Genomic DNA, 25220 nt, shown 5'->3' with positions numbered 1-25220 from the left:
ACACACATCGTAGTTTTTAAACAAACGTTCCATTTGCGTTAACGGTACACCTTTCCAAAATGTTGTCTCCTAGCTAATTTTTACGGCGTGTAGACATTTTAAAAACGTTGGCAAAACCCCTTACCTCCGTAATGATTGAATATATTATGCTCAAGGACAAAATGAAAGGCCTAAATGACACATTATGCGATTTGCAATATTGCAAAAAGTATGCAGATCTTGTGATTTTATGACAAACAACCCCTAGATCTAACGCTGTACTTGGCCAATATCTTGTCAAGGACAGCGTTATCAGAGGGCGGAAGTCACAATATGCAACTGGGAGAATGCAGTGGCCGTTTATCTTGTTGATGATATCTGTTATTCAAAAGAATACAGATCTTGTAACTGAGATGACAAACGGTCCACTAGCTACAGCGGTGTAATTGGGCAATATCTTGTCAAGGACAGCGTTATCAGTGGGGAGGAAGTCACATTATGCAACTGGGAGAATGCAGTGGCCGTTTATCTTGTTGATGATATCTATTATTCAAAAGAATACAGATCTTGTAACTGAGATGACAAACGGTCCACTAGCTACAGCGGTGTACTTGGCCAATATCTTGTCAAGGACAGCGTTATCAGTGGGAGGAAGTCACATTATGCAACTGGGAGAATGCAGTTGCCGTTTATCTTGTTGATGATATCCATTATTCAAAAAGTGCAGATCTTGTAACTGAGATGACAAAACGGTCCACTAGCTACAGCGGAGTACTTGGCCAATATCTTGTCAAGGACAGCGTTATCAGAGGGCGGAAATCACATTATGCAACTGGGAGAATTGCAGTTGTCGTTTATCTTTTGGATTATATCTGTTATTGAAAAAAATGCAGATCTTGTAACTGAGATGACAAACGGTCCACTAGCTACAGCGGTGTACTTGGCCAATATCTTGTCAAGGACAGCGTTATCAGAGGGCGGAAGTCACATTATGCAACTGGGAGAATTGCAGCTGCCGTTTATCTTCTGGCTGATAACCGATATTGCACTGCTAACGGATCTCTCTGTGGTGTTCATCTAGCTTACATTTAATTTGGGATTCAAAATTGAGCATATTTTTTGCTAACGTGTTAAATTGTTTTTTTTTTTTTTTTTAATTCGATTATGGCGAAACTAGTTTCGTTATTGAATGGTAAAATATTGTTGTATACTGTCACCAGATTACGGTAAGTGAAATAATAGTATGTTGTGGAAACTTTTAGTAATGCACTTGAAAGCTTCAACCTTGAACTATCACTATCCAATTAATGATTTAACATGTGATGTTGCATAATAGTGTATTCTTGGCCTCTAAGAGGCATTGTGTTCAGGTTGACCCAGAGATAACCTATGTCTACTTAGCCATAATCTGTTCTGTAGGTGTTTTGATGGATTGCTTTATTTATCTTTTGGTACTCGTATTTATTTATTTGTGATTATATTGCCATTATCATCTACTCGTGTATCGCAATACGAGTGCCTCACTAACGTAGAACGATCAGATTTTTTAACCTGTGTTGCATATCGTGTTCAGCTGTGTATGTTAACTAGGTTCTCACTTAATGTAAACTTGATATTTTCAAGTTGGTAATTTACTAATTACACAGTAAGGTAGTAAGATTTTATTACTGAACATGCACACGATTCTAATGGTCCGTTTAGTTATAACCTTTTCTGTTACGTTTAAATGACTCACACAACTTGTCATTTTTAGAAGACGTAAATCCTAAATGAGTAAACTAAAATAAAATTGTCAGGAGTAAAAGCGTTTTGTTAAGTATTTTTTATATCGAACTTGCTTAAAAATTGTAGGATGTCAAATAAAAATTTTATATTGGCATGCAAATTTTAACATTCTGGTTTTTAATTTAAATTCATATTTTTACGTTACAGACAATTAGTTGAAGTTTCCTGTGATTTTAGTCGTTTTGAGATACCAATGGTGCCACAGTTAATATGAACATTGCGTACCGAGTAAGTTGTTCCATAATTTTAAAATTAGTCGACATGTTGGAAAATGGCAATTTAAACCTCCCTGTAATTTTTTAATCACTAATGGTGGCATGGTTAAGATGGTGTATAGACAATTTAAATTCAACCTCTCAATATGTTTCATTACATCTGATCCATATAAATAAATAAATAATAAAGGACGGTGAAGTTTTAAAAACCTTACTTCGTATGTTTGAGTACTCCTTCCTTAGATTATTCACATTCACAGTATGAAACTAACGTGTTTATTGTAAAGTATAATTAATTTTCTTAGAAGCCATTCGGACTTGTTAGACTGCTGTAGAATAGGAATTAAGCTAATTGCAGTTGGATTATATAAATTGGCGTGATGCAGGCAGTTCACTACCGTGGAGTCCTAGTCGAGAGGAGTGCAGTGTTCCGCTGCATCAAGTCAAAGAAAGTGAAAGGAAAGTCTTCACTTTCACTATTAAATGCCGGAAAATCCCAGACGTAATTACGGATTGTTTGTCCGTATTTCCCTTTCGCGTTTCCCAGTGTTCGATTTCTAACAGTTAATGAGCCTCTTGTCTCGGTGCGAGTACAATATAACCGTCAAAATATTTATTCGTTTTTAATAACAAGATTCTGTATTTAGAGTACAAATAAATTATATAAACAATCTTATATAAACAATCTTATATTAACAATAATTTAATTATAGTTTGATATTTTGAAATCACTTTAGATTTACACTTACTTTATGAGTTTTATATAGTAAAGATTAAGGAATTCTATGGCTACAGTAATATAACATACGTTTTTTAACAAAATGCGGTATCTGATGTAAATGTGTATAGTCCTGTCTACTGTATATACAGTGAAAGCATTGTATTTAACTTTAAAATGTAATGCAATGAAAGTTTCTGTAAGATCTGTAAGGACTTTGCAATAATGTAGTAACTGGCACATTAACAGAGAGTAAATTAATACAAATGAGCAAACCAATTGGTAGCGGAGATCTAAGTGGGCGAGAGAAGAGCAGAGTCAATGTTTTCAAGGGCAACTGAGTATGTCAAGGTCAGCTGGTTGATTCATTCTACAGCATCTCAGTACACTTGACGTCAAGGCCGCAGCGCAGACACACGCACGCACGCACACACACAGCCCGTCAGCTATCACGCTCCTAAGTACTTGTTGCAGCACGGACGTTCATTGTTACAGTTTTACATGTTTATGCAATTTTGTTTTTGAATGTATTTTATATGAGCTTCGGCGCTGCTGACACACTGGTAGACACTCCAGAGCTAAGCGGGTTAAAACAAAGTATAAATCAGAACCATTGGCCTTTCGGCAGTCCTTGCACATGCCCCTAAAGATTTTTGGTCCGGAGACAATATTGGTAAACAATAAAAGCTGTACTGGATAATCCAATCAGCATTTTCCTTAGATGATAATAAGACTTGTGGTGGGGGCATCCACTCCTCCATGCTCACCCATCTACCCACTGTCGCAAGTCCTGGACAATGCGTTATGACAGGAACGTGTACAAAATACGAATAATTTTAGTACATTACTTTCTCTTCTAACCTTCATAGACTTTCTAAAGTTTCGCTATAGGCCTATATATAAAACGTAGAAACACGAGATTTGCTACTATAAAATAGCGAGAGAAGACGATGGGTGAGCCTGAAGGTCATGTCCCAGACCCAAGGTCATGCTAGATAATGCCGGTGCAGATGGACCAGTCATATTACATTTGATTATTGTAAACACAATGGTGACCTCATCTCACATAACAACTCCTTAATTCCAGCTTATTGTAGACCATTTAACTAATCATTTGAATAACAATTATTTTATTTCCTCTGTATAGTACGGAATTGTGCGGATAGTTTCTAAGTAAGCTGCAGTTGTAATTTACACACCGATCGGACTTCCGCGTGTAGCTTTACACACATTAATCAATTGTTTTTATAAACAATAGCTATGTCATGTTTACATATATCGAAAACGTATTCCTCTTTATTAAACAAATCCATTTGCAAAAATATATGGAATACTAGAAAAAAACCAAGTGATGAATAACGTTCAAATATACATTTATATTTGACATAAAGTTTCAAGTTCAGAGTTTTGTCCATATATCATTGCAAGTTACTAAAACAATAATTTAGTACACATTTAAATTTTAATCGCAGAAAAATGTGTTGTATTAACCGTAAAAACACGAAAAGAATAAATTGATATAAATAAGAACAATAAAAGGTACAAATAAAACTGTTAAATGTAAATAATCAAATATATAAGTTCTTTTTCAATGTTAAGGATTGTAAGGTTGTTCAAAAAACGTGGAGAATGATTTTTGGAACTATGAAATCTTTTGGAGATATGGCTTAATATCTGGAAATAAATAAGAGAGTCTAATAATTCACTAAATTAGATTCCATGAGATTGCATTATTCCTTATGAGTTTATTGATTACTGTATATACTCGTATAATCCATTCTTACAAAAATGTTTAAATCTTTTTCTTGTTAAAAGCTATCTTCTGTGAATGTTGACTTTTTCTAGTTAGTTTTTATAAAATATTGCTTTATAACTTTTAAATGGCCGTAATTTTAAACGAATATCCATATTATATTTTCTTTCAGAAAAAAGTAAAATCCTAATTAGACACAAACATGCAAAACTACAACGCAGTACCTTAAACCATTTGTGAATTATGTTTTTATAAATATCACAGTCAGACATTAAACGAAGCGAATTTGTAGATGAGCTTTTTTGTTTATTTCCATGTATCAAAACTTGTCCTGAAATATTTTTCCCTTGTTTAACATGTTGTGTATGCCTGTTGTTAATAAGTTCAAAAGAGATTTTTTTAATTATGGTTTTATTTTCCCCTTTTTTCTAAACCGGTAAAACAATTTTCGATACAAGTATAAAGTTTTCAAACAATTAAGATAGTATACTTGGCTTTAAGCAGAGTTTTATGATGAGAGCAGTGCGGAAGCGCAGCTGATGTCAGAGCAGATGTGCACCAAGGCCGACACAAGGACAAAGTGACTTGTCACTGCTAGGACCCCGCTCGCTGCACATTGAGCACAGTTAACGTACAGTACAGCCACTACCAGCCACTTCACCGTTCTTGTCACCCACCATTCCTGATCCTGCGAGTGTACAGAGAGACTAGGTAATGTTTGACAATGTGAGCAGTGCGGAAGCGCAGCTGATGTCAGAGCAGATGTGCACCAAGGCCGACACAAGGACAAAGTGACTTGTCACTGCTAGGACCCCGCTCGCTGCACATTGAGCACAGTTAACGTACAAACCACTACCAGCCACTTCTCCGTCTCTTGCCACCCACCATTCCTGAGCTGCGAGTGTACAGAGAGACTAGGTAATGTTTGACAATGTGAGCAGTGCGGAAGCGCACCTGATGTCAGAGCAGATGTGCACCAAGGCCGACACAAGGACAAAGTGACTTGTCACTGCTAGGACCCCGCTCGCTGCACATTGAGCACAGTTAACGTACAGACCACTACCAGCCACTTCACCGTGTCTTGTTAACCACCATTCCTGAGCTGCGAGTGTACAGAGAGACTAGGTAATGTTTGACAATGTGAGCAGTGCGGAAGCGCAGCTGATGTCAGAGCAGATGTGCACCAAGGCCGACACAAGGACAAAGTGACTTGTCACTGCTAGGACCCCGCTCGCTGCACATTGAGCACAGTTAACGTACAGACCACTACCAGCCACTTCACCGTGTCTTGTTAACCACCATTCCTGATGTGCGAGTGTACAGAGAGACTAGGTGATGTTTGACAATGTGAGCAGTGCGGAAGCGCAGCTGATGTCAGAGCAGATGTGCACCAAGGCCGACACAAGGACAAAGTGACTTGTCACTGCTAGGACCCCGCTCGCTGCACATTGAGCACAGTTAACGTACAGACCACTACCAGCCACTTCACCGTGTCTTGTCACCCACCATTCCTGAGCTGCGATTATATTGGAAAATACGTAGCACCATGGTAAGTTAGTTTGTGAAGTGTTTGGACTGTAATTGGTGAAAATTAAGTCAAAAGCAGAAAAAGAAATATATATATATAACTATTTAATATATGAATAAGTTGTATTAATAACTGTGTGACAATCTGTAATAACTGTAGTTGTGATATTCCTCTTAACACGTAAACTGCGGCAGACGCCTTACGTCGCAGTTGCGTTGTATTTTACCATGTGTGATGTCATCAGTGTATAGATCAACCTCTTCTGATCAGCTCTTACCGTAACAAATGTGGTCTGTATATACGTAGTGTCAAATATTGTGTAATTAATGATTACTTAATTTTGTGTATCAACATATTATACACAATCAACAATCAACCAACATATTATGTATACATAATATTTATCACGTTATTATCAAGTTACAAACATATACCTAGTAGTATATGCAACTGGTTAATAAAAAGGTTGTCAATTTATTAAGATTAAGTGAAACATTGTGTTTTTCTTTTCCATCGAAGAATCTCCTAGATATTTTATAATTGGGCATATATTTATAAACGATTTATTCGAAGAAATTGCTTGATAAGTACATATAATTTTGAAATTACGATATTCTTGTGTGAATCTATTTTGTAAATGCCTGTAATCTACCGAGTGTTTCGGTAAATTACCCGATTTAGCTCTTATGGGGCGTTTGTGTCTGGTGTACGCAAACCGTATAGCTAAATAGTGTTAACTTGTTAATTTTCTTCTCGAAAATGGAAGAAACGACTGAGAAGAAACTGGAGTCCAGGCTTGGACCAGAAGGCTACCAAGTGGAGAGCGAACTGCAGCACAGCGGCCGTGCCCAGAAGACCTAGCGGGCCGCGTGATTTATCCCGTTGGGCCTGAGCCACGACACAATTTGCACAAAACACTGTTTAAATCATGGCCCCAAGGTCCAGTGCTATATTCGGCAGAACCTTGGCCGTCACAGTTCGCATACCACACGGGTCCGCTAGGCCGTCACCGAGATGTGTATCTACGGTTGCTCCTACTAGAACCGTACACAGGTGGGACGTACCGAGAGTTGAACTGATAACTGAAAAACTACCAAGAATCTATGTTGAAGCTCCTCTAACCTTCCATTCAAGCCAATTTACAGCATTAGTTTCAAACTAATTTTCAGCATCTAAGAGCAACTTAGTTGACAAATACTAGATGTCAGAATGATAGAATAAGGAGTTTAATAATTATGCTTGCGAAAGTCAAACCCATCCTGTTAAGAATGCTATAGTATAGTATAGTTTTGCTATAGCCCGGTGAGTGCTATAGTAAAAAGGTGTAATGTACCTCCAAATCATCAGCCAAGCCTTTCAGACAAGTCCGCCACCAGTAAAGTTGTAACTTCCAACCGATGCAGCCCCAGAATAAAATGTCTTCTCAAGAACCTCCTAAATCGCTGCGAAAGGATTGCAGAGTAACCAACAAATCTGGATACTTACATGAGTTAACAACCTTTAGCTATCCAAATTGTGATTGAGACATCTTAGTTATAAAGCTACATTATTAGCACGAATCAGTTTTTTTTTTTTTTTTTTTTTTTTTTTTTTTTTTTTTTTTTTGTACCTTTTGGTTTAGATATGAGAACTCTTTAGAAAACTTAATAAGACTGACCTACAATGTTTTAAGATTACACCCTTGTACATTACTAATTTTATTGCGCTACTTATGCAAAGCTTCCTAATGAAGCTATTAGAAGGCATAATTCATGTATGTGGTGCGTGGGATATTCCATCATTACTGTATGTGTACACTCACAGATTCACAGTGCGAAGTACCACAGACGTGTTAGTGCAGAATGACAGTGCTAGATACGTTGGCCATGCACCAAGCCAGACCGTTATCCCCTCCATCGCCGCAGGCCAATCGCCGCCTTGTACCGACCTTCCTGGTGGAGGCCAGACCTTTGTCTGCCTTGCCTTCCAGCACCAGTCTTCGCATCACTTATTCCACTCGTTAAATGCGCACTTTCTTGAGGTGCTTGCCAATTTCTTTTAAAATTAACCTTTGCCATCAATTAATAGTTTAATTTGTATGTACGCTTTAAACATTAGTTGCAGATTATTATGAATCGCCATTAAAAGTACGGAAATCACTATGAGCATTTTTCAGGTTTTTTTTAATCCATGAACATTAAACTTTATGACATTTTCCAAAACAGAAAAAGATCTTTTGCATCCGCCGTCTCCTTCACGTCTCCAGAACTCACATATCGCTATTTTCATCAACAGCGTACATGAACGACAGAATAAGTACCCTGTCCCACCCTGGTTATATTCTTTAGAGCACGTTATATTCCCGACAGTCACTTATTAATCAATGCAGGCCATGTATTAATTCTGAGTATACGTTCAAAATATGGACATCTGTTTTATGCAAATTGCATGCATAAAATCACTATTAGGACAAAAAAGTACAAACTGTCTGTAAACACGATTACTTCGGTTTGCGATTACATGTTCAAATCCTATCTTTTGTAATAGACATAATTGTATACTTATACATGTGTAATATAACTTGGATTGATGTTTTACACATTTGTTGCTGTTTGTGCAGGACCGGCAGATGACGTAGATGACATTCCACAGCCAAGGGTGCGGATACGCAGCTCCACTTCCAAGACTGAAGAGTGTGAAAGGTTTATCCCCAAGCTCATGATGCGTGGAGAACATGTGGCCGTTGTGATTGCTACAGACTATTGACAGTTTTATGCGTGGTTTTTTGCCACAAATATATTTATGTTTTTATATTTACATATACAATAATATACATGTCCTTTAATTTTCCTATTCCACTAGGGTAAACTGATGTTTGTAGTAAACAATCGGACCGACAAGAGTAAATAAGTGGAACACCGTTCAGAACAATATGAGATTTTATAAGCTGAAGGAAAACCGTTCTCGCGGTGTGACCTTACAGTGGCCTTTTATTATTTCTGTAACTACGAGAACGCTTAGAGTGAATATTTAAAGCAGAAAGTATGGCAACCTCATATTGAAGTGACATGGATGACGTAACGAGATCGCAGTTACCTTTTAACTATGCTATGTGTCGTAAATAACACACCCGCAGAGAGTGGGCAAATAAGCAAATTTTCAGCACTCTTGGTAGCATATGTTCAGAGGTGACGGATACTGTGGCGTCACTTCCTAACGTCCTTCTAGCTCTGGCGTGTATCGTAGACAACCGGATCACCGAGAGTGGACAAGTAGATCATTTTTAAGCACTCGTGGTAACCGAATGTCGTAGTGGGGGACGGATGACGTGCCGTGACCTCCCAATGGCCTTCTAACTCTAGCGTGTGTCGTAAACAACCGGATCACCACGAACGGACAAGTAAACTATATTTCAGCACTGATGGTAACTTTATGTCGAGGTGAGACGGATGATGTGCCGTGACCTCCAATGGCCTTCTAACTCTAGCGTGTGTCGTAAACAACCGGATCACCACGAATGGACAAGTAGACGATATTTCAGCATTGTTGGTAACTTTATGTCGAGGTGAGACGGATGATGTGGCGTGATCTCTCAATCGTCATCTAACTCTACTGTGTCGTAAACAACCGGATCACCACGAATGGACAAGTAGACTATATTTCAGCATTGGTGGTAACTTTATGTCGAGGTGAGACGGATGATGTGGCGTGATCTCTCAATCGTCATCTAACTCTACTTTGTGTCGTAAACAACCGGATCACCACGAATGGACAAGTAGACTATATTTCAGCATTGGTGGTAACTTTTGTCGAGGTGAGACGGATGATGTGGCGTTATCTCTCAATCGTCATCTAACTCTACTGTGTCGTAAACAACCGGATCACCACGAACGGACAAGTGGACTATATTTCAGCACTGATGGTAACTTTATGTCGAGGTGAGACGGATGATGTGGCGTGATCTCTCAATCGTCATCTAACTCTACTGTGTCGTAAACAACCGGATCACCACGAACGGACAAGTGGACTATATTTCAGCACTGATGGTAACTTTATGTCGAGGTGAGACGGATGATGTGGCGTGATCTCTCAATCGTCATCTAACTCTACTGTGTCGTAAACAACCGGATCACCACGAATGGACAAGTAGACGATATTTCAGCATTGTTGGTAACTTTATGTCGAGGTGAGACGGATGATGTGGCGTGATCTCTCAATCGTCATCTAACTCTACTGTGTCGTAAACAACCGGATCACCACGAATGGACAAGTAGACGATATTTCAGCATTGATGGTAACTTTATGTCGAGGTGAGACGGATGATGTGGCGTGATCTCTCAATCGTCATCTAACTCTACTGTGTCGTAAACAACCGGATCACCACGAATGGACAAGTAGACGATATTTCAGCATTGGTGGTAACTTTATGTCGAGGTGAGACGGATGATGTGGCGTGATCTCTCAATCGTCATCTAACTCTACTGTGTCGTAAACAACCGGATCACCACGAATGGACAAGTAGACGATATTTCAGCATTGGTGGTAACCTTTATGTCGAGGTGAGACGGATGATGTGGCGTGATCTCTCAATCGTCATCTAACTCTACTGTGTCGTAAACAACCGGATCACCACGAATGGACAAGTAGACGATATTTCAGCATTGGTGGTAACCTTTTGTCGAGGTGGGACGGATGATGTGGCGTGATCTCTCAATCGTCATCTAACTCTACTGTGTCGTAAACAACCGGATCACCACGAATGGACAAGTAGACGATATTTCAGCATTGGTGGTAACCTTATGTCGAGGTGAGACGGATGATGTGGCGTGATCTCTCAATCGTCATCTAACTCTACTGTGTCGTAAACAACCGGACCGTTGAGAGTGGACAAGTAGAGCGGCTCAAGCAGGACACTTTCCTCAGTGAAAGTTAGTTCGGCACTTTCTCCAGACCTCGCTCATCTCGGGAAAATGTCATCGTTAGAATATTTACCTTAACTTGTGATGAGACGGTTTCTTTTTCTTTTGTATATGAACTACGCTAATAGCTGATGCTATATCTTTAATGTGGAGGACGGAATTACATTTACTAAATAAAAAAACGAAAATTATCATACATAATTTCAATATTTATGATATACATAATTTCTGTATAGCGAAGTTTTCTGCAGAGATTTTAGATTCTCTGGATGTAGATAAGATTCTCTATTGTATGAAAACGTTAAGCATTTTAGATTTAGTCTGAACTTGATAAGCCTTTCAAGTAATCTCATATCATCCATATAGAGATATAAACACCAGTTTATTAAGTTATATTTCTCCTCACCTCATAATGCAGTTAGAAATTTAGATAATTTAACAAGCTCCTTGAACATGTATAAGGTTCTCACGTTTTCGAATTTTAAGACTTTATTGTTGAACGATGAATGAGTATGCTCTATAGATTCTTCATGTCTCAATCATTTTCGTTTTTCAACAATGGGTTTGAAAGTTCACTATACTGTATGAAAGGTGAATCTGAAATAAAAACTACGGTACAGAAGTTTCAATATACTTCTATGAGATCTTCGTATTCTGTAGATATGTTATGTTCAAATATACTTGAAGAGTTTTAATATATAGATCAAATACACACCTCCATAATAAATTAAATAATATACTGTAAGGTGTTTTCTGTGTTCAAAGTAACTATCAACCGAGCTCGTGGAGGAAATGTGCTCTTCTTTATCTATCGTCATTCATTAATTGTGTTTCTTTGAACAAGAATAGTTATTAGTATTGAACCATTAGGTTCTTGTTTTCATCATCTTTCTTGAAAAATTACATCTTCTGCTGTGTATATTTGATGGAAGCCACAAGGTTTAAGTAAAAAACATTTTCATTTCAGTATAATTTAATATCAAAAGTCCTTTCTTCGTTTAAGGCATCATCACTGATGATTCCCTAACCGGAATCATTGTGGAAAAAATAAAAATGTTTTTGTATTAAAATGATATCTTCCCATGATATCCTTCCAGTGACAGGCCATCAAATTCCTTCTAGATTCTATGAGGATTCTGAATATCACGGGATTTTGCAGTAACCACATTTTTATTGAGACCCACGGTCTAAGTCTGACGTCGATAGTCTTACTTTTGAACCTGCATTAGAGAGAGGGCAAGTTAAATCCTGCTTGAACTGGAGCACTTCGTATCAGTACGTTTATCAGAATGTTTATTACAATATGAATGGACTTGTGAATTTGTATGAAAGTAGAAGACATTATTTTACTCTTTTACTTCGACTTTACAGACTGTTTTAAAATGTACTATTTATTTAATTGTTAGTTATGATATCATTCTTTCTTTTAACATGTTATGGTTTAACCAGTAACGTACCAGAATCCTAAAATTTTGAATTATAGCAGATGTTTTACGACATCAAAATATAAGTTTACCTTTTATTTTTATTTTATTAAATGCCACCGTAAGAATTAAAAGTGTATAAAATAAATACACAATTAATTAGTTAAGGCTTGTATTTACTACATGCGTTTATTAGATATTAAGTGAAATTTCAGTTGTTCTAATATGATCTTACCTGTCTTGTTGGCGTTTGCTTTTATTTAAGTTATATGCCCGAGACATTTTGCTGATAAGATACATAACTTTTACATTTTAAGCAATTTTAACAAATTGGTTGTGTAGTGACAAAATGGACTTTGATAGTGTAAATAATATAATGACTATTCTAGTGCCAGGTCTGGTTAGCAACACGATATCAGGCCTGCCAGCCAGATAAGACAAGGAGGCCGAAAAATGCAGCAAGAGTGTAAAAGTGCAATGTGCAGAGATAACGTGGCAGAGCACTTCAGCTCTTGACCTTGACTCTAGTACTTAAACGCGATAACAAATTATATTTACCAAAATTAATCAGTCCATATTTTATTACAATCTATAATGACCTCGTTAATTATTCTGGCATTGTTATGCATCTAAGATAGTGACTTTGTTGCACTACACAACAATCATGAAATCTTTTTAATGGCGTACGTTCATTACTACAATTGTCGTGTGATAACGATCAAACATTGCCCCTCCTCACGTGACGTAAATGTTGTCAATGGCATCTCATCAATATTTAGAAGAACATTAAAGTGTTGAGATATGTTTCTACGGGAAAGCCTTGGAACGGTTTTGCTGACAGAGAAACGAGCTTTCTCGCGGCATGAAACCTCACGTCAGATTAGTGCGTTTTTCGAATCCTTCGATATTAGGAAAGTCAGGTAACGTATTGAAAGTTTAGAAGACAAATTCAATCAGCTCGCCTACAGTACTTGTACGTCATCCGTCTCCAGTAATGGAAGCCTCAGAGCGAGTGTTTGCTGTTGCTAGCATACAGTACTTGTAGGCTCAAGAGACGTCTACTGTCACCAAGATCGTGTTGTATTGTCATCCGTCTCCAGTAGCGGAAACCCCTGAGCTAGTGTTTGCTGTTGCTAGCATACAGTACTTATATGCTCAAGAGACGTCTACTGTCACCAAGATCGTGTTGTATCGTTACCCGTCTCCAGTAGCGGAAACCTCAGAGCGAGTGTTTGCTGCTGCTAGCATACAGTACTTGTAGGCTCAAGAGACGTCTACTGTCACCAAGATCGTGTTGTATTGTCATCCGTCTCCAGTAGCGGAAACCCCAGAGCGAGTGTTTGCTGTTGCTAGCATACAGTACTCGTAGGCTCAAGAGACGAATACTGTCACCAAGATCGTGTTGTATTGTCATCCGTCTCCAGTAGCGGAAACCCCAGAGCGAGTGTTTGCTGTTGCTAGCATACAGTACTTGTAGGCTCAAGAGACGTCTACTGTCACCAAGATCGTGTTGTATCGTCACCCGTCTCCAGTAGCGGAAACCTCAGAGCGAGTGTTTGCTGTTGCTAGCATACAGTACTTGTAGGCTCAAGAGACGTCTACTGTCACCAAGATCGTGTTGTATTGTCATCCGTCTCCAGTAGCGGAAACCCCAGAGCGAGTGTTTGCTGTTGCTAGCATACAGTACTTGTAGGCTCAAGAGACGTCTACTGTCACCAAGATCGTGTTGTATTGTTATCCGTCTCCAGTAGCGGAAAACCTCAGAGCGAGTGTTTGCTGTTGCTAGCTTACAGTACTTGTAGGCTCAAGAGACGTCTACTGTCACCAAGATCGTGTTGTAATTGTCATCCGTCTCCAGTAGCGGAAACCCCAGAGCGAGTGTTTGCTGTTGCTAGCATACAGTACTTGTAGGCTCAAGAGACGTCTACTGTCACCAAGATCGTGTTGTATTGTCATCCGTCTCCAGTAGCGGAAACCCCAGAGCGAGTGTTTGCTGTTGCTAGCATACAGTACTTGTAGGCTCAAGAGACGTCTACTGTCACCAAGATCGTGTTGTATTGTCATCCGTCTCCAGTAGCGGAAACCTCAGAGCGAGTGTTTGCTGTTGCTAGCTTACAGTACTTGTAGGCTCAAGAGACGTCTACTGTCACCAAGATCGTGTTGTATTGTCATCCGTCTCCAGTAGCGGAAACCCCAGAGCGAGTGTTTGCTGTTGCTAGCATACAGTACTTGTAGGCTCAAGAGACGTCTACTGTCACCAAGATCGTGTTGTATTGTCATCCGTCTCCAGTAGCGGAAACCCCAGAGCGAGTGTTTGCTGTTGCTAGCTTACAGTACTTGTAGGCTCAAGAGACGTCTACTGTCACCAAGATCGTGTTGTATCGTCACCCGTCTCCAGTAGCAGAAACCTCAGAGCGAGTGTTTGCTGTTGCTAGCTTACAGTACTTGTAGGCTCAAGAGACGTCTACTGTCACCAAGATCGTGTTGTATTGTCATCCGTCTCCAGTAGCGGAAACCCCAGAGCGAGTGTTTGCTGTTGCTAGCATACAGTACTTGTAGGCTCAAGAGACGTCTACTGTCACCAAGATCGTGTTGTATTGTCATCCGTCTCCAGTAGCGGAAACCTCAGAGCGAGTGTTTGCTGTTGCTAGCTTACAGTACTTGTAGGCTCAAGAGACGTCTACTGTCACCAAGATCGTGTTGTATTGTCATCCGTCTCCAGTAGCGGAAACCCCAGAGCGAGTGTTTGCTGTTGCTAGCATACAGTACTTGTAGGCTCAAGAGACGTCTACTGTCACCAAGATCGTGTTGTATTGTCATCCGTCTCCAGTAGCGGAAACCCCAGAGCGAGTGTTTGCTGTTGCTAGCTTACAGTACTTGTAGGCTCAAGAGACGTCTACTGTCACCAAGATCGTGTTGTATCGTCACCCGTCTCCAGTAGCAGAAACCCCAGAGCTAGTGTTTGCTGTTGCTAGCATACAGTACTTGTAGGCTCAAGAGACGTCTACTGTCACCAAGATCGTGTTGTATCCTCACCCGTCTCCAGTAGCGGAAACCCCAGAGCTAGTGTTTGCTGTTGCCAGCATACAGTACTTGTAGGCTCAAGAGACGTCTACTGTCACCAAGATCGTGTTGTATCGTCACCCGTCTCCAGTAGCAGAAACCCCAGAGCTAGTGTTTGCTGTTGCTAGCATACAGTACTTGTAGGCTCAAGAGACGTCTACTGTCACCAAGATCGTGTTGTATCCTCACCCGTCTCCAGTAGCGGAAACCCCAGAGCTAGTGTTTGCTGTTGCTAGCATACAGTACTTGTAGGCTCAAGAGACGTCTACTGTCACCAAGATCGTGTTGTATTGTCATCCGTCTCCAGTAGCGGAAACCCCAGAGCGAGTGTTTGCTGTTGCTAGCATGACGTTACCGCTTTCACCGCAGAAACTCCTTTCATTTTACTTTCGCTATCACAATCACAGGCGGCCATGGATCGCCGCCCCGCGCCGTGAGAGTTTCTCCTGCGAACGGTATTCTGCGATACACAGAACTGGCGACGGCACGCGAACCGGCTACACTGTATTGCAGCTGGTTACTTAACGTTTGAGGCTTACAGTTCTGTCGCGTTTTGTTTGATAAATGGTTATTTTGCTAGTGTCAAATGTTACAGCCAAACATAACCGATGTACCATCAAGTTGATAAAGTAAAATCATAGGCTAATAAATAACAATTTAAATTTGTTAGATTAGTGTGTACTCTACTGTACAGATTGGAGTGCTCTAAATTAACTTTAAATGTACCTCTGTAAGAGGTCTGCTATATTCTTTTCAACGAAAGGGTCTAAAACCTGTCACATTATTATCCTTCCTAATTCTTTTACAGGTAGTCTCCAAAATATGACGCAGAAAATGGCTATGCTCAGAAAATTCGGAAATCCTGCAATCACATTTACGTGCAACAGCTTATGGCCAGAAAATAGAAAAAAGTATGAAACTATATGAGACAACCAATAATAGACCTGACATAATTGTCAGTGTTTTTGCATTCTATGGTAAAATAACACGTTCTATTATTAACAAAGATTATCGAGATTTTGAAACATTTCTGTACACAATGGAATTTAAAAATGAGGGTTGACTCATATTAATTTACTAGTGAGCCTATTCGACAATTGTCAACTTAGAGATACACATACAATCTCTGAGCCCAGTGATACCAACGTATGGAATTTAGTACTGAACACATGTAGCTCCATAGTTTGAACCCTCATTCAGTTTGTATAAAAACAAAATTTGTAAGAGAACATATTCAAACTGTTTTGTTGAAAAAACAAAGAGAATAGCTGATCAGAATAATAAAAGAAAAAAAGCAAGTGTGTACAAACTTGTACAACCTTTTACTATGGAAATGTACCAATAGGTTTGTAGTTCTTTACCACCCTCTACATATGAGTTCTTTTATAAATATGTATAAAGGGCCTTGATAGTGTGGGTTTGTAGAAGCGAGAACAGCTTCATCATTAGGGTTATTATTTCCTGAATAACAGATATGTTGGTCCAAATGAAACAGTGTTCACTCTTAGACTATGTTCATATAACATGCATGAGTCACGTTCTGGTATTTTATTGGTCGTTCATCTCATACAAAATACTCCGGCATTACTGCAAATGTACCGTCTAAAGGAAAGGAAACATACGATGATACTTGCACGGTTTTAAACAAAATATTGACCAGACAAAATAGAAGCTACAATATTTATCCAGAAACACCTCTTCACTATATTTGGGAATAGAGCAAGTGCTGCTAGAATGCAGAATCTTTTGTAGTGCAAATGTCGATATCAGCTCATTTTCACTTTACGCTGCCACAGACTTGACTCCTTGAGTTTGAAGACGAAGAAGTTAAAAATTAACGCTCTGTATCGTTTTGACATCAATATCATCTATACTACAAAATCAAGAGTAATTTAGAGAAGAGGTGTCATTGTTCATCATGTGCACAATTAAACCCTTCTCACCATGCATACGTTATCTTTTACAATGTTATAGGTGGAATAAGTAATATTTCACCGTCAGGTACAGAAATGTGTCATCTTTGTTTGTTTTTAAGTTTTTCTTTTAATCGTTGTTTCGTGCTATTGGTGTGTCTACCTATGACGAAATCGGAACAGTACCTAGCCAAAATCCGTTACTTACTTTTAGTGATTTGGATCGCTGAATGAGTATGCATGAAGCTTCATCTGTACAAACGCCAATACAAGACAACCATTCTCTTATATTTGCGTTATTACAACAACTAAGCAACAAACTTAAGTAATGGAATTACTTCAAATTCTACTTTTGTGAGGACTTTCTCATAAAGTTCAGCGACAACGTATCAGCTCTGTTAGACGTATATGGTCAAAGACAATCCAACCCCAGACGTCTCTGAGGCTAATAACTACGAGTAGAACCAATGGACAGGAACTGCTAGTGATGCTATATGCCCGGTTAGGGGTCGTTGAATTGGACTATATGTCCGGTTAGGGACCGTTGAATTGGACTATATGTCCGGTTAGGGGCCGTTGAATTGGACTGTAAACAGTGTTTCAGACAGACTTTTCTGTGTTGGATACTTTAAAGCTGCTTGAGGTTTCTCTATTTGAATTGAATTTACCAACCAGAGTTATTAGATTGGACACTATCACGAGTAATGTGGATTATGATATCATGTACAATTACAATTTTAGGTAAATAAGTATGATTGAAGAATTAATTAAGACAAAGTAAGAATAGATTTCTTAAAGGATTCTTTTTTGTAAAAGGGCTAACGTGATTCATTATTGTAAAAGTAATATTTTTGCGTCATACCTACAGCTTAGACTCGAATAGCAGCAATGTTTTTACCCCCATGTCGCATTGTACCATGCCATTTTGAATTACTACTACAGCTAAACGAAACATCTGAGTCTGCTCTAAGGATAACCCGCGAGGATAATTAACGAATCTTTACTGATTATATTGGAGGATCAGTTATTATGTTATTTGATGAAACAGTGTTATAAATTACACTATTGGATATTGGTTAGCATTCCTTACCTCAAAACAAGTCAATAGACCTGATTGATTTACCAACTACAATAATATCTAAGAAAGATTTAATATGAGCTAAATATGGATTGATTTTAACATTTATGAAGAAAAAGTAGTTGGAAATGTTAATTCTAAAATGTATACCTTTAACAATAAAAAAATAACAATTTTACACCATCAAAGATATGAGGTATTCGTTCAGGTAAGTGTTTTCATTGCGTAACATTAACTGTAACATATACTGTATCTCCAACTAAGGCCCGGTAGGGTTCTGATAGTTACGAGTGTGAACGATCGTACTGAAGATATTACTCCGGATTTAATTCTCCTAATTACCAACCATTCATTCCGAGATTTACTTTGTAAAGGTATAAACGATTTCTAATTAATAATGTATACTGTATAGCCAAGTTACTTTACTGATTGTAGTGGAGAGCGATAATCAGTTAGAAGTTACGTTTACACAGTAATAGAACAATAACTATTTATCAGATTTGTCTTTCTGTGTGTATTTAAAGGACTCAATTTGACTACAATAGCTTATACAATCTTGTGCCAACTGCAATAACAGCATAGGGTGTAAAACTGTTGATGTCGGTAAATGTGCTTCTAACTTCTTATTTAGAAGTTATTGGCATCACGGAAGTCGAGGCAAAGGGAATTAGTAATAACCAGATATCTGAATATAAGATCAAGTGTTTTACCTCTCCAAAACTGAGGGCTAAGGACACCAAACGAGGAATAGTTACTATGACGAAGGGTTCGAAGTGAGCCAAACAATATAAAAGATAATGTCTCTCGGGCGACGCTTGCCTGCCAACTAACATCTGAGTGGGACTACACCAGAGCAGCATATGACAAGGTATCGACTTCAGTATCAAAGTTACTATACCTCAAACATATACCTCTGAAGGCCTAAAAGGAAGCAAACACAATTGCCTACAGTCAGTGTTAGAGTCAACTGTTTGGAGTTAGTGTCGACTGTTAACGTTTCTCAGAGAGTGATATCTGTGTCCATGCCTAATCTCTTCAAAACAGCAATAGGAAGAACTGCGTATTATAATCTATAATATTACACTTAGCCGGAATTAGTGTGGATTTTGGCAGAGCAAAGCAAGAACGTAGCCAGGAACGGGGTCCAGACAACTTATTCCGTAGTGGACAGAGAGTAGCATTGAATTATTTAAATAATAATAATCGTTTACTAAAAAAGTAATTGAAAAAATTGAACATGTGAGGGGGGCCGAACCTCTTCGACCCTCTCGCTGGCTACTTCCTTGGAGCAAAGGCTACGTTACATTAGCACTGTTGAGGCAAAAGGATTTGCAACTATCAGCCGCTGGGCGGTTAGATTAGGACGTAATTTCTGTTTAAGAAACTCCGCAAGCCGTGTCATAGATAGGGAAGGACATCAATACCTGCCGACACTGTCTCGACAAGGCATGTCCAGCAGTATAGAGTTAACAAAGGTTACATACCTCAACAATTGGGATAGCAGTCGTAGATTTTAAAACTTAAATCGTACACACAGACAAGAAATGGTATTTAACGAAGGGGCGAGGCTAGCACAACATTGTGTATGTCCTGAAGGGGGAGAGTCATGTACATAGAATGTTACATCTTTTGAAATAAGGCTTCCTTGGATTGTACCACTAGGTGTATTCAACATTTATGTTACAACTGAATGGAGCCAAGAGGGGAATGATCTAATGTTATATGAATATGTGTATCTATGAAAGGGTTTATGCAATATAACGAAATATATATATATATATATATATATATATATATATATATATATATATACACACCTTTTAACTACTTATTATTCCAGATAAATGTCCATATCCCAACGTAAGTTAAGTTTACCAAGGATAGTTAAAATGAACGACTTGGTATAGCCATTTACGTAGTGTGAAACCAGAAGTCAGCTCGTGAGTGAACGTGACAGTATGTTTGTGCCAAGCACGTTGTAACACGTTTGTATGTGTGAAGTGTATGTTCTGTGTAATATTGAGACTGGAATACGTATCCACTTGCCGGCTGAGTTCAAAGTTAAACTGTTCTGTATTTGGTCGTTCCTGTCACATGTGTTCAATTAACATAACGTGTGGTCAGACACCTGCCAAAATAAATCTATAAAAGTGGATGAAAAGTTGCAAAAATGTACCGGTTAGGATCTATGTTGGGAGTAGAGTTATAAATTTTGCTGAAATGTGAATGGCCGCCGTATGGAAACTTTTCTTATTTTAAGACTAACTAAAGAACTCGTCAAAGCTTTACAGGTACATGCAAGCACTGCTCCAAGTCTAATACTTTTTAAAGTACGGCCGTTCTCGTGTTTACAAGCTCCCGTTATATTGCATAAACCCTTTTATATGTACTTATATATATGTTTCGGATTATGTTGGTTTAGTATTCTGGGGTTCATGATCGGAGAAAACCCAAAAACATCTTTCGGAAATTCCGTCATGAGAGCAATTACAATAGGTTGAGTTCTATGAAACGTACAAGCTTCGGCAATCTTTTTTACTGCAATTCATAGTGTTGAATTCGTTTCAGGAATATTAAAACCACACCTCCGCTTAATGGAAGTCAAATGAAATATTATTGTATACAAATAAGAAAGAAACATTATTGTCTAGAAGAAAAACAAGTTTTAAACAATGTTTTAATTGTTCGTTTTCGCCTTACTACAACCTAAACCAACAAACAATACATATATCTATATTATGGCCAAGTACTGAGCTCATCCTGTATAATAAAACGTGAGATTAGTCTGAGTAAGAGTTTGGCGACGACAAATTTATGGTCACGACAGACAAATCCGCACCGACGATGTTGTAACGATCCTTGGCTTAACGCTCCAAAAACATCCGGTGAATCGGAAAGTATGCCAGAAAGTGAGTGGTCTGTCACAAGCCCAGATATTTATGGAATTGTTCCGACCATTGCACTTAGTACAGTGAGTGGTGAGATTTCGTGTAGTACTTAACATTTGTATTATAAGAGTCAACCCTTAATATCATTTTCTCAGAACCAAATAGAAACCAAATTTTGTCACTTACGGTTTTTAATATGACAAATTACATCACATATAAACATCACGTTGAGTTACGAGTTCTCACCAAAGAAATTTAATTTTGTGGTAACGTTGGCCTGGCATCTTTTTTAGCATCTATGTGATACGTAAAGTACAGATCTACAATTATCATCATAATATTAATATGAAGATTTTGAACTTATCAAATCAGTTTTTTAAGCTAGCGGATTAACCGTAACGAACGTTTGTGAGCTATTTGTTCATTATGTTGTTGATTTATTTAAAAACTGTTATTTATAGAGTATGACGTTTTCAAAAACTTCCTCAATCCTCCGAATCCCCTGTTTTGATAAGATTCGTCAACAACCCCTGACAGTTCTGATTATTGTTTAATTTATCTTACGTGCAGGGCCCGTCACCATATTTCTCAGAAAGAGGTGCTGCCGAAGGTATTGTATTCCCAGCATTGCTTTGAGGTTGACGAGATAGCCTTGCCGGCAAGGCCGGTGCCCTGCAACTAGTGAGATAGAACTGTAGGCGAAGTCGTTGTATTACCAATACAGCTTTGAAACCTGTTAAATACTAACTGAAAGTGAAGCTAGTGAATTTCCAATTGTGCCGTGAATTGGTGAAACTGAGCATTATTGGCAAAGCTAGTAAGACAGAGATAGAGAGACAGAAAGAACACCATTTAATTAATTTTAGTAGAAATTTGACGATGACTGTATTATAAATTTAAGGTAATGCAAGAGGTGACGAGGTGTATATAGACCTATGGAATTTAAAATCTTGTACAAAAGCTTTGAATTTGTTGTCATCTACGGCTGATAATGTGAGTAATTGATTAAAAAAATACGTATCTACAGTTTTATCTATTCATTTACTCTTGTTTGTGATTGAAATATACGAGTTTAGTTAAAACGCTTAAAGTTGTCAGCGCCAATTAATATTTATTTTGTTTTGTAAATGGATCGTATTACAGTTTTTCGACCCTATTAGTTTTTTTTTAATTTTCAGGAATTTATATGCTAATATATACGGTTTTAAGTACTTTCTAGGAAGTATATAGAGTACAATTCTTATAAACTAATAGGCCTACACTAGTACTGTACAAAACACAAGGAACAAAAGAAAGTTCAAATCTAAGCTGAAAAAAACGAAAATTTTACAAATTTTGAAGAAAAGCTTTATCGAGTAAGAACAATTGCCTAACCTTTATCTCTAATTATAAATAATAGCAAAGAACAGAAGCTTAGAGGACAATCGTAAAGCCGAGGAGAATAGAAAGGCTGGCAGCAAATGGCAGAATGTGGCCTAGGGAGGACCCTGAGTCCAAGGCACGACCGTGAGTCGAGGTCTGGAGTGGTCTGCCTTCGACATAACCTTCATCTGGACCGTCCCCTCCAGTACTTCCTGCCTTACACCTCACCACACTCTACTGCCTCACTACCTACTTTCACCGCGCCCTTACCGCACCACCGACCAACGACCATCCACCACTTGACGATTTTGATCTCACAGCTAGGGCTTTTATCTTTTGTGACTTTAATTGACGCTTTCTATTGCATGACTGAATGTTGTTATGGTTTATCTTGACGCATTCGGGTTTAGTGCCAGAGTTTTGTTTTTCATATCTGTAACTGGTGCTAATATTCATTGGATTTGATCCAATGCTATAAATTGAGTAATAGATGAAAAAATGTATTGCTCGGTCTGCCATCTGTGGAGTGAAAAGTCAATTAGCAAATATTTTAATGGTAACAAAGTTACGTGGCGCAGTCCTACCTTCGGACCTCAGAACGAACTGATACATTCCCCCGAACCACAGGACACCTTGTCCGTGTGTATAAGTTATCTCTTGTGTAACACAATCAAAGTTTCCATTGCACATTGTGCTTCTTATACATTAACTTAATTCCCTCGACTACAATGCACGGGGTGTGCTTTTATATTTTAATCTATGTCCCTAATTCTAATCCAGTAGTTTTAACCTTACTTTATGGTGACGATTTCATTGCCAGAGCTTATAAAATAAGTTCTATAACTATCCTATAAATTCTTAAAATGTTTACTCAACTCTTTTATTTTTACTTATAGACTACTTTACTTATACTTTTTACTTATATATTTGTTTTATTTTTACTTTTATTTTACTAATATCTATATAGAGAACTGTTTTCCATTTATATAATATGGCGGTAGATAGATTTAAAATCAACCTTAAAGTACATTAGAAACTATCCACTAAGTGTGTAAATAGCACTCATTCAGTGAGACTAAAGTCTGTTATGTTACTTTTAGCTTTGTATACGTGAGCGTTATGAAATGTATTTGAAATATTGTCATATGTACATAATATGTCTAACGCATAAAACACGTGAAAATCTTTGCCATAAGGGCTTTGTTCCGCTGATGCGTTTAAACAATTTTAAAAGTTAGCGAGGGATCAACAAGAGTCTGAATTACGAGTACATCGTCTAGTAGAAGGGCTATCTACTAGAGAACAAGCTAAGCACCTGGAATTGGTTTTCAAAGCTCTATCTGTTGTATTCTGTAATATAACTGTATAGTTTGAAATAAGTGCTTGAAAAATAGCTATTCATAGGTTGCCCAACATTCAAAACTCAGCTCAGTTCCATAGAGTATATATTCAGCTGCGTTATATATTTAAGTCAACTCCTACGTCACTGAAAAGAGAAAACACAGAGGTCTCACTGGAACAACTGACCACAGCGCGATCCGACGGTCAAGTCTGACACTACTATTGGCGGTATCCGGTGCAACATTAGCGAATTCTGTTGACCGATTCTAACTACTAAGCTCAGTGAGACATCTAGATCTTGATAGTCTTTACATTGCCCAGAGGAAACGTGCATAATAATTTACATCTTTTATACAGTAGTATATCGTTATATCATTATACATAGTGAAGTAATATGTTTTAAAAGAATACTTGATGGACATATTTCGTAAATACCGTGAGATTATTCATAACTCTGTCATTAAAACAGAAGAAAATTATTGAAAGTTGGCAAAAGTTTTGAGACTCTTCTTTTGTTTAATGAAACTCTTCATAAAGGAAGGTGAGTTTATTGTTATAAAATTAAATTTTTATTCACAGAAAATTAAAATCTACTTAATATCGCACAAACCAGTGGCTGGTTATGAGTTCCAAAATATGAATAGAGAATCGGTGATACAAGTCGCGTCATTTTAGTACAGATATCAGCCTCACCATTATGCATGGACGTATGTGTGGGAATACCTTCATACATGAAGAATAGTAAACACATTTTTTAATGATAATGGGGCCATATCAGTTTGGTTCACTAAACAACAATCTCAATATTCATATAAGTCAGATAAATAAACTTATAAGAAGCAGTATCGATGGAACTGATATAACGTGACCGTGTTCACAGCATTTCTGTCCGGTGTTACATGCGATTTTGCTGCCATTTAACCTTTTGACCCCCAGTCCTACCTTGGACCAAGGCAAACCTATGTACCAATGTCAAGTCTCTAAGGCCTTTCAATCAAGAATTACCGCACAGACAGGAGGATAACTGCACATGTCGGGGAATTACACTTTCACTTTTGTTGTCTTATTTAATGCAAATTTCATCATACGCAGGTTAGTTGTTACTAATTTTATAAATGTTACTGTCAAGACTCCAGTAACATAAACCATAGAACGAAACGCGTTATAAGTCATATGGGATTAAAGTGCATATTTGTATGTTTATATTTTGAAACAATCTATTCTACAGTCGTCTACATTGCACTGCAGACCAAAAATAATCATTTTGTAAGTTTA

General features: G+C 38.0%; 2 protein-coding genes across 5 annotated transcripts in view; one reads left to right on the top strand and one right to left on the bottom strand.

The window, feature by feature from the left end:
* LOC124360579 (U7 snRNA-associated Sm-like protein LSm11) overlaps positions 1 to 8788 on the top strand; it is a 55410-nt gene extending 46622 nt beyond the window's left edge. Inside the window, exon 5 of the mRNA XM_046814310.1 lies at positions 8578 to 8788. Coding sequence (XP_046670266.1) covers positions 8578 to 8723 — 146 coding nt within the window. The 3' untranslated portion in view covers positions 8724 to 8788. The remainder of the gene's footprint in view (positions 1 to 8577) is intronic.
* LOC124360581 overlaps positions 1 to 25220 on the bottom strand; it is a 497152-nt gene that overhangs the window by 377226 nt on the left and 94706 nt on the right. The window lies entirely within an intron of this gene.

Source organism: Homalodisca vitripennis, chromosome 4 (genome assembly GCF_021130785.1).
Source record: "Homalodisca vitripennis isolate AUS2020 chromosome 4, UT_GWSS_2.1, whole genome shotgun sequence".
Classification (NCBI taxonomy): Eukaryota; Metazoa; Arthropoda; class Insecta; order Hemiptera; family Cicadellidae; genus Homalodisca; species Homalodisca vitripennis.
Note: the sequence above shows the minus strand (reverse complement) of the source record. Positions and strands in the feature narration are given on the sequence as shown.